This window comes from Eublepharis macularius, chromosome 5 (genome assembly GCF_028583425.1).
Source record: "Eublepharis macularius isolate TG4126 chromosome 5, MPM_Emac_v1.0, whole genome shotgun sequence".
Classification (NCBI taxonomy): Eukaryota; Metazoa; Chordata; class Lepidosauria; order Squamata; family Eublepharidae; genus Eublepharis; species Eublepharis macularius.
The window spans coordinates 9836159-9847354 of record NC_072794.1 but is presented as its reverse complement, the minus strand read 5'-3'; the positions used below and the strand labels follow the sequence as shown (position 1 = coordinate 9847354).

At 46.1% G+C, this 11196-nt stretch overlaps 1 protein-coding gene across 1 annotated transcript in view; it reads left to right on the top strand.

Moving 5' to 3' along the window:
* The first annotated feature begins 779 nt into the window (after positions 1 to 779).
* The window catches only part of LOC129330611 (nuclear receptor ROR-beta-like), a 43953-nt gene continuing 33536 nt past the window's right edge, over positions 780 to 11196 (top strand). The window contains exon 1 of the mRNA XM_054980715.1: positions 780 to 852. Within this exon, the coding sequence (XP_054836690.1) occupies positions 846 to 852 (7 nt within the window). The 5' untranslated portion in view covers positions 780 to 845. The remainder of the gene's footprint in view (positions 853 to 11196) is intronic.

The following is an 11196-nucleotide window of genomic DNA, read 5'->3' as shown; positions in this document are numbered from 1 at the left end:
GGCAAGTGTCATTCGTCACTTGTAGTGCGACCCTCAGTCCTTTGAGTGAAAGATTTGATTTTGATTTGAATGAGATATTTTGTGTTTTCTGTTATTAATGTTGGTGTTAGTTGCCCCAACTATAAGAAAGAAAGAAAGAAAGAAAGAAAGAAAGAAAGAAAGAAAGAAAGAAAGAAAGAAAGAAAGAAAGAAAGAAAGAAAGAAAGAAAGAAAGAAAGAAAGAAAAGCTCTGTAAGGCAAAAATTCAGAGCTATATATTTAGAACAAAATGAATATATACCTCCCCTCAACCAAGATTGGGAAGACTGAAACTATTTACATGCAGGAAAGAAAAGGAGAGCAGGAGAGATCGGATCCGAATTATGTCACCCAGGAAGCCAGATCAAGATGACATAATGACGAGGCTACAAGGATGCAAGGGGGGGGGGACTGGCCCTGGAGTCGGGGGCGGAGCTTGGGGTGAAATTGACATGGGGTGGGCGGAGCAGAAGCCCCGGGGTTCGTCATGTGAATTTCCTCATGCTACTGTACCAGCCTATTGCAGAAAGTAGGTTAGCAGATCTCTAAGAGCTCCTTGGCAGAGAGGGGGAAAAAAGGAGGTGTGGGGAGTGTAGAAGGAGGAAGGTTATTACCAATAATTAGGCTAGCAAAACACAAACACGGCAGAGGAAGGCAGGACAGAAGGCAGAGTCCGCGCTGGAAACTTATTCCTCTCTCAATACAGAGAGAGAGATTTCCCCCTTCCTCAAGGAGTTTCGCTTCAGAATTTTTCATGATATTCACAGAAGAGGCTTAAAAGAAGCCAGCAAGAACAGACAAGAAAAAAAGAAAGAAAGAAAAGGAAGATGCGAGGTAAGAATTTATTATTTGAGGAGGAAGATCACAGAGGGCGAACCAGCCAAGTTGAAGGCACTTTTGAAATTCCCCGTGGATTTCCAGGCTAAAATCGCTTTCCCAGAATGCGCGATGCTAAAGGTGCTCGAAGCCTGGATCGTGCCCTCGGGGTCTTAGAGAACGTTAGAAATGTTCCTCCCAGCATCCCATAACCTTCCTCCTCGCTTTTAAATGGGGAATCGGTTCCCCTACTTTGCAACTTTTCATGGCTAAAGCTTTAAAAGGATAAGATATTAAAATGTGTGTCAGTTCATCTTTCGGTGTTAGCATTATTAATACAAGCCCCACATTGCTAGAAGGGCAAACGCTGCCTTCTGATGCTTTGGACGGCTTTTTGGGAAACTAAGTAGACTTAAAGGGACAGTGCCCAATTATGAGAATTATTTTTTTTTCTTTTGGATAACTGTCACTTAAGCAAAAAGTGCATTTGCTTGGGGCAGAAGTGAAGACACGAAGGCTTCTTTTATAGAATTTAAAACATCTTATCCAGTTTATCGTGTTTGGGTACAAAGCAGCAGGAGATGGAGGGGAGATATAAAAATTGTGTTTTGTATGCTGAATTAGTTTGTTGCTAGGAAGGACTGAGAAGGTCTGGACTGTGCACATGTAAACTCTCTGCATCTGTCCATGATGTCTTTGTTAAATCTAAATCAGATCCTTGATTTTTTTTCCAAAAAAAATTCATTTTGTCTGGCAGTTTTAAGCTTCTGTGGGATTTTCCCACCAGCAAATCTCTTAATCTCTCTTTCCATTCCCCCCCCTGCAAATATTTCACATATAATCTGATGACTTCTTGTATAAAGGTTTTTTTTCTGGCATTTGCAATGGGCTTATTGGGCAAGGGGAAGTAATTTGAGATTCAGGGTTGAGGGCCTGGGGGGGAAAAGCGCTTTGCACTGTGAAAAAATGCACTTTGCACCTGCTCAGGGGCATTATGTCTCTGTAGGAGCATGGGTGATATATTTCCTCTCCCAGATTTCAAGTAACAACAAGCTTGACGTTTGCTGCCCAAAAAAATTGGGCTAGCCTAAAGACTTTTTTGAGCGGGCAGGCTTTGGGTGCCATTTTCCTGTTTTGTTTTTAAACAAGCTTCTTTCCAGATTTGCTGAGATAGGTTAAAAGAGCAAAGATATTAAAAGAGGGAGGAGTGAAGGAGGAGGGAAAGGATAACCAGAAAACAACCCTCGAGGAAGCCTGGAGTAGAGTGAGAGAGTGGAAAAAGCTATTGGGGTTTCCTTGATTAAAAAAAAAGCCTTTGATGTAAACATCAGAACTTCCATCGTGGTCAGGAGGAGTACCCAGAGTTGCCTGCCATGATGCTAAAAGTCTTTGCTTGGGTTCAAACCATCAGAGAGGTTATTGGCCTTTTGCTGTGACTGTAGAGGTGGATGTTAAATTTGGGGAGCTGAGGATAGAGGGAGGGCTGAGAAGCCCACATCTGGTCAAATGTATCTGGGGTGGAAGAAAAGGGGAGCGGAATACAAAGCAACCTGGAGGATCTACTGCTCATGTGTAAAACTTCCAAACATGAATAGCTTCCAGAAATGATGGCATTTGCATTGTTGTCCCATGCCAAGTTCATTGATTGCATTTTTTCATTAATTTGGTGCAAAAATTTTTTTGTTAATTCGGTGCAAAAAAATTCTCTGGCACCATCTTCAGAATTGGAAGCACCAGTTGGGGGGCTCTGCTCCATGCAAGGCACTATCAGTTGGATCAGAGTTTCCAAACAGACAGACCACCTTGGCCTGGATTTCAGTTCCACCATGGCCAAACATTCCTAGTGCAAAACTACAAGGCACCTTGTTGAATATGATGCTTATGTTTGGCATTCAGCTACCGCCATCTGCTGACCCAGTTTTTAGGGTCATGACCCATGGCTTGGGGGGGAAAACCTGCTTCACAGGCCTCTGAAATCATCACACGGATATGGGGGGAGTATCAGATGTGCGTGTGGGCATTCGCAGGAAAGGAATCTTTCCCTGTCTGTTTTCATGCTGCTTAAGGCTGGACTCCCAGCAACACCCATTTGAAAGTGAGTAGCAATGAACAGTTGGATTTACTTCTGAGTAAACATGGGAAGAACAGCCGTGCGTGTCACTGACTGAAAATGTTTCCGAAAGCCATTTCTCGGGTTAGAAGAAACATATGAGCTTTTGCACTGCATGGAATTTTATTTCTCCCAAGGAACAGTTCTCTGTCACTCCAAAACTTGCCGCTCTCTGCATCCATCCTTGCCTGAGCTGCCTGATATTTCTTGGTTTAGTGTGGACAATTGTTATTAGGCTGGAGGATAAAGGCATGTAAGAGAAAAGATGACTTCTCTGGCTTGTCAGATAGAATCTCAGGATGGGCTGTATATAATTTGGGGGCATGTGTGCTTTTTATGGTAAAAGAAGAGCTTTCTTCCCAAGCAAGTCTTTATTTTCTCCTCCTTCTCATTCCACCTGCCCCATTTCTGACCCATCTTTCTATGGTGTCCTTTAGACAGAAGTGCAGCACCCTTTTGTGCTTGTCGCACTGGGAATGATGCTGAATCGGTCTGCAATCTAAATTCTATTTAGCGAATCCAGACTCAGCAGCTAGAGAGTATCTTTGCCGCCGGAAGCACCATCTTCTTTGCTAAGCCCCGGCCGCCATATTTCTAGCACCGCGGCCATTTTAACAGACTATCCATATCTGCTCAGCCTGTTTACGCCATGAGCCATGAAAACATGGCAGGCACTGCTAGATGGCGCTGGGGGAGGAGGCACGAAGTGGGCAGCAGACAGAGAAAGGGAAAAAATAGCATTCCAACAAAATGTTTTGCCCTTGTTAATCACTGAGCTTAGATATCTAGCAGGGTCAGGGAGAGAAATCCAGTTTTCCGCACTGGGCAAGCAGGGCTCTGGGTGTGCAATGTAAAGCACCAATGAGATTTCCCTTGAGCCCGAACACTCAAAAACGAATTCTCCGCTACGTCATGCATCCGGTCTCCATTTTCTTGGTTGCACGAAAGTTCAGCTGTGGTATAGCAGCCAACAGCAGCAGGGAACAAACGTGTTTACAGCCCCGTGTAAAACCCTTCCTTCACCCCTCCCCCATGTACCTTTGATCACAAAATTCATGGGAAATGGTCAAGCAGGTTTGTATAATAATGATATCAACTGTGCTTATATACCGCTCTTCTAAATAGATTAGTGCCCCATTCAGAGTGGTTAGTAACATCAGTGTTATTATTATCCCCACAATACAGCTGGGGCTGAGGGGAGTAGCTTCCCCAAGGCCATCTGCTGAGGTTATGGCAGTAGTAGGATTTGAACCAGCAGAGTGCCAATTCACAGCCCAACCACTTAACCACTACGCTACCTCAGCCCTCTGGGAGCATTCTTCAAGCCTTGCATGGCAACTAAGCAAAACTCCTCTGCTTCTATTATTGTGATGGTTTATTTTGGCTCAGCATTTTGGATCCTTGTATGATCCATGGTGGCTGCTGAGCATGTGCAGAGCACAGCTGAATTCACCACAGGCCCCTGGAATTAACAGCAGCAGGGCCCTATGTCTGGATTCATGTTTTGTCCTGACCAAGTCAGGTATGAAACCAGATTTTGCTACTGTTGGGGAAAGTCTAATAATTCTCATTGAGAGTATCAGGCTAATATTGGAGAGGCCTGTGTTCGAATTCCTTCTCAGCCATAAAGCTCACAGGGTGATGAGTCACACACACACACACTCTCAGCTTCACCTACCTGACAAGGTTATGATGAGAGGAGAAGGTACTGTATGCAGCCTTGAGCTGCTTGTAGGGAAAAGGCAGAATTAAAATGTGATAGACTCACAAAGTGACCCTAGGTCACTTACGTTTTCCTTGGCCTAGTCTACCTCACAGGGTTGTTGTGAAGAAAAAAGAAAGAATAGAGAACCACATATGCAGCCCTGAGCTCCTTGGACAAAAGAAGGGATTTAAAAGTAATAAATGAATAAACAGAAGCTTTTAGAGGAGGGGGAAGAACAGGAAATCATCTCTATAGATTTCCCTATGTTATTCCTAGAACTTAGGAGAAACTGTAGCAGTGATTTCAAATTTTGCTCTGTTGGCCCCCAAATCTCCATTTTGACGTTTCCTCTTCTTTGTGTAAATGCATCCCACGGTTTCTAGATTTCATACTGTTTTCTGCCTCCTTGCACTGAATTTCCCCCGCACAATATGCACATTTTCCAGCACGATTTGCGAATTGATAAACCGGTGCAATACAACGTACATATATTGTATGTAAAAATAACTGAGTATCAATATCAGGCAAGGTGGATTGGTAATGTAAAACTAATCCATAGAACAGACCGCAAAGAATCAAAACTGCCTGCAAAATTAGAAAAAATGGGGAGGGGGAGAAAATTCAAGTATCCTGGGATTTAGAATAACTACGTTCCTCCTGTCCATTAACATGAGAACTGAGCAGGGTGGCCTAGCAGAATGTCAGGTGGTACAGTACGGCTGCCAACCTCCAGGAGGGCTGTGGAGATCTCCTGGAATTTCGAGTGATCTCCAGATGACAGAGATCCGTTCCTCTGGAGTAAATGGCAGCTTTGGAAAGTGGGCTCTACAGCAGTATGCCCTGCTGAGGTTCTTTCCTATCCCAAACCCCGCCCTCCCCAGGCTCTACCCCCATATCCCCAGGAATTTCCCAGCCTGGAGTTGGCAACCCTAAGTTCATCCCCCCCTGCAAGGGATTCTGGGAAAGCTGCAAGGCTGACTGATAGGTTCAAAATATCAGAAACCTGGAGAAATTAGATCTCTCTGGGAGTGTGGAGACAGATAGATCGTGATTGTTCGGCTCCAGATTACTATTATTATTACTATTACTTAATATTCAGGATATATGTAGTGCTTTCAGTATACAAACTTCTTTGCATACATTATCATTGTAATCCTTACAACCAGGGCGTTTTTTCTGGGAAAAGAGGTGGCGGAACTCAGTGGGTTGCCCTCAGAAAAAAGGGCCACATGGCTGGTGGCCCCGCCCCCTGATCTCCAGACAGATCGCCCCCTCTGTCTGGAGATCAGGGGGCGGGGCCACCAGCCATGTGACCATTTTCAAGAGGTTCCGGAACTCCGTTCCCCCGCGTTCCCCCTGAAAAAAAGCCCTGCTTACAACTACTTTGTTGGGTAGATTTATTTTTAGCTCTGAGACTCAAGCCTGGGGCCTGTGAATGAACTGGGAGCCGTAGTTTTTGAGCATGTGCAGAATGCATCTCTAGCTCCTTGGCCACCCACAGCAACTTCTGCATCTACGATTAGGGAAAGAGCCTTCTCTTTTTGATTTCAAAATCTTTCAGGCCATGAAGGCCTCTGAGCAAGCGCAGCGTGCTTTTTCCTTGAAGGAAATGGCATTCCTAGGGACATAGTGCCTCTGAGTATATGCAGAGTGCTTTTCCGTTGCGAAGGGAAGCAGCTTGTTTTCATCAGTGGGGCCAAAAGAAACCCTGTTTATGGGGTTGTGGAGAGCACCTTTTCATTATGAGGCAGCTTTATACCTAAAATAGGGAAACAGCGCTCAAAAACAGCTGGCTCGTATCACTCACTGTAGCTGGTGGCAAGACAGTATAAACATTTAAAAAACTAAATTAACATAGGGTTACTTAAGAGGAGCATAAGCAGCATTTTCTTTCTTTCTTCCTGCCTTCCTGTCTATTTAGTAAGGTCTATTCAAGATTAGTTACTTTCCTGGTCAAATGGTAAATCTTTTGTGGTTTTTTATCCCACCAAATCTTTTTTTAAAAACAACTGTTTAGGTTTTGGGCCCTGTGCAATTGGTTTTACAAGTGAGATGCCATGATGTGTCTATCCAGATGTGGTTTCATTCTCCTACTCCTACTCAAATATCTGAACCCATTTCCCCACAGATTTGACATGGACCCATGGCCAGTCCTGGCCTCCAGCAACTGTCTATGCGGCATACGTATAGTTGCAGACATTTCAGGTGTACACTTGAACGTAACCCATAACGTGCGAATGCACCTCAACTAGATTTGAAGGCGAGCATCAACCCATCCGTGATTCTCAAAGCAACTTAGAAAGGACTTGAAAATTCAGTGCGGTGCAGCATTATGTTGGAAACCAAACCTCTGGTCTAGACATTTTCATTTCCTTCTGCACTTTCTTCTCGCACTCTCTCTGCTTCCTTCCTCTCCCAGTTTCTTCGTCATCCACTCCCCCCAACCACCACGTTGTTAGATTCATCCACTGGGTCTGGCCACATTCAATAAAGATGAGCTTCTTGGGTAGCCATTTGCTTCACCCATTTTCCAAGGCAAGAACATCCAAAGGGTGTTAGGCAAGTATGAAGCCCTGTCTCAGTGACCTAGATCTGTTGTGGGGGTTGAGGGGATGTCAAGGAAAAAGAAAAGACTGGAAAGAGAAGAAGAGTTTTGCAAATCTCTTAAATGGCAGCATTTAATTTACACTGGACAGCCAGGGGAAACGGCAGAATTAATCCAACATATTCTTCTCCTGCATCTAATGTAAACATTTTCAGATGATAATCTGGGAAAGGGAGGGAGTTCTAGAGGCTGTTGTGAATCAGTAGTTCTCTGGTGTGAATCTTATCACCCTTATCTCGAAAGCTTATGCCCAAGGCATGCCATCCTTTATTAGCTTCGGCGCCCCCTCCCCCGAACCTGCACTAAGCAGGGATAAAAACTGACCTACCTTACAGGGTTATTGCAAAGATTACAGAGTGGATGCATGCAAAGAATGTTCTGACTAATGCCAAATATTCCTTTTGCAGCTAAGCTGCCTATCAGGAAGTCTCTGCCTCCAATTTCGCCTCCGCCAGCTGGAATTAGGCAAGCCCACATACTCTCTCTCTTTCTCTCTCTCTCAATTCCATAATAATAATAATAATAACAGTGACCCACTTTGCAGGTCTGTTGTGAGCCTGACAGAGATAATAGATGCAAACAACTTGCATTACGTAAGGCCTCTGGATGATTCTTGATATGGTGAAATCAAGGGACAGAGAAAGGATGGATAAGATGCCTAAAGGAAGAGAGAAGTCTCTGCCCCAAGGAATTTGCAATAGAAATTTCAAAAGAAGCAAAGATAGCAGAGGAAGGCGGGGTGGGGGGGGGAGGACAAGGGTAGTAGTGAAGGGGTAGAGCAGCCGCTTTGTAGGCAGAAGATCTTGGGTTTTAATCTCACCTCTTTTAATAAAGGATCTTGGGGATCAAGTCTTAGGAAAGACGTTTCTCTGCCGTAGGCCCTGGACAGCTGCTGCCAGTCAGTGTCAATGCAACTGAACTAGGCGGGTCTGATCTAGTCTAAAGCAGCTTCTTTTTTTAAAAGACTTTTTATTAACTTTAACTAAAGCAGCTTCTTGATGGCTTTATGTCAATCCAGTGCTTTATTTTGGGGAGGGAGCATGACTCAAGGGCCGGGCGCTTGGCGTGCCTGCAGGTCCCGGTTCAGTCCCGCCTCTCTGGCCTTTCTCTGAGACCCTGGAGAGCTGCTGTTGCCAACTAGGCAACACCGAGCTAGTTGGGCCAGGGGTCCGACTCAGGGAAGAAGCTTCGAATGTCCCTGAATATTCTGCAAATGCAGTTCCATGTGCTCAGGCTTGGTTCCAACTGTCGGAGGGGCGGAAATCTTCTACTTGCTTCCCCTCCATACGCCCTTTTCATTCATGGCGCAGTCTGGAGAAGAGGTCTGTGGACTCAATTTTGCTCTTCCCTGTCCAAGAAAAAAAAATGCTTGCCATGTCGGAAAGTTGGCGGTTGGCATTCTAGGGTGGATTTTTTTAAGTAACCCAAATAGGCCGAGAAGGAAGCTGAAGCCAAACAGAGGGTGATTTTTCACCAGAAGGGGGGTTTGGGGACAGGGCTGAGAGAGACTCTTTAATCATTCGACCTGAATGGCATCCATTAGATTATGGAGGGGCCCGAAACATTGCTCCTATTTGGGGCTGGGGCTCATAAACATCTGTGCATCCTGTTCAAACCTTGAGCAGGCTACGGGTACTTTGAAGGTGGGTGTGTGACTAGTCATTGGCTTCCTCACTTGGGACAAATAGATATTGTTTCCAGATTCAAAGGAGTTAACCGTGTTAGCCTGTAGTTGCAAAATAGTAGAGTCCAGTAGCACCTTAAAGATTAACCAACTTTATGGTTAAGATGTTAAGATGCGTCAGATGCATCTGACAAAGAGAGCTGTGGTGTTCAAAAGCTTATGCTACAATAAAGTTGCATCTGACAAAGAGAGCTGTGGTTCTCAAAAGCTTATGCTACAATAAAGTTGCATCTGATGAACAGAGCTGTGGTTCTCGAAAGCGTATGCTACAATAAAGTTGCATCTGATGAACAGAGCTGTGGTTCTCGAAAGCGTATGCTACAATAAAGTTGGTTGGTCTTTAAAGTGCTACTGGACTCTTTACTAGATTGTTTCCAGGCAACCAAGGAGAAAAAATATAAGTAAAATTATTTATTTTTCCTTCTAAGGTCAAAAAATGTTATGGACTAGTGACTTAGGTTGACAAGCTGGTTTCCAGGGGCTGAAGTGTCACAGTGAGGAGACAACAGGACGATACATTCTCTCCTTGTTCCTTTTTTTAAAAAAAGGTGCTGGGTGCTAGAGTTTGGCTCCCTTCAGTCACCTGGTTTGAAGTCTTTGGGGCAGCATTTTGAAGCATGCAGCCTGTCTTGTAATAGGGGCCCCAGCTTTACCCCTCTTCCCTATCCATCACCACCACATCACCAAAAGCCAACCAAGGTAAAGAGGTCTGGCAATGCTTTTGACAGCTCTTGGCTCGTGGGCCTTCTGAGGTCACCCAAAGGGAAAGAATGCTGCTGTGTTTTGCAACATGAATCAGTTTTATGCAAATCGGTTTCCATAAAGGAGGCAGGTGAAATTAATTGGTTTCAGATAGGGGGCGGGGAACATACAGGGCAGCCAAAACTCAACCACCTCAGTAGTGAATCAGACCCTGTCAGTCTGATATGAAACTACATGAGAGCCGTTGCAGTGCAGTAATTTGAGCAGGGGTCCCCAGTATAACACCACCAGGCACCATGGCACTAGGGTTGCCAGTCCCCTGCTGGGGGCGGAGGATCCCGCGCTCCCACCCTCCACCCCCTGCCCCCACTTACCTGGCTGGAGGGGGAGGCATGGGTCTCCTCAGTGCGCTCCCGGGTGGCATGGTGTGCTCCTGTGGGCCTGGATTGGGCCCGAATCAGCCTGGATCGGGCTGCTGCAGAGCAGGGGAGCGCTCCCCCGCTCTGCAGCAGCCCGTTCCAGGCCATTTCAGGCCCAATTTGGGTCATTTCAGGCCCGGTCCGGGCCATTTTGGGCCCAATCCAGGCCATTTCAGGCCTGATTCAGTCTAGATTGGGCTGCTGCGGAGTGAGAGACTGCTCCCCTGCTCACCAGCGGCCCGTTCCAGGCCATTTTGGGCCCGATCTAGGATTTTTTGGGCCCAATCCGGGCCGTTTCTGGCCTGATTTGGCCCAGATCAGGCCACAGCAGAGCAGGGGAGTGCTCCACTGCTCGGCAGCAGCCTGTTCCAGGCCATTTTGGGCTTGATCTGGGTTGTTTGGGCTAGATCCAGGCTGTTTGGGACCTGGTTTGGCTCAGCTAGGGCTCGAATCGGGGGGCCCTGCAAAGTGCAAGAGCGCTCCCTGGGTGGCCACGGCCTGTGCAATGACATCACTTCCCGGAAGTGACATCATCACATGGGCCTGGGAGCGTGCATGCACACAAAGTGAAAGAAGACAAGGTAGATGCCAGGTCTCCAATCTCCAGCTGGGGAGGTGGGGGGGGGGGGACCTGGCAACCCTATACGGCACCCACCAACATTTTCCTGGTGCCCGTCAAGTGTTTTTAGAAAATGGGTGGGGCAGGTGGGGTTCCTGCCTAGCACAGCTTTTGGTTAGCCACTGGTGTCCTGACTGGTTGGGCAGATTAAAATAATGTTGTTTTGGTGTCAACTACCACCATAGTGTTTGCTTTATTCACCCTTTCATGGCTCTTTCCTAGTGTATTTTTAAAAATTACTCCTCTTGTACCACACACTTGCCCTGACCTGGATAGCCCAGGAGAGCCTGATCTTGTCAGATCTCAGAAGCTAAGCAGAACTGGCCTTGGTTAGTAATTGGATAGGAGACCTCCATTGAAGACCAGAGTTGCAGAGGCAGGCAATGGCAAATCACCTCTGTTAGTCTCTTGCCATGAAAACCCCACCGGGGGTCGCCATAAGTCAGTTATGACTTGATGACACTCTCCACCACCATGCACCGGTTTCCTCTATGTGTATGTGGTTCTGCCTCCCATGG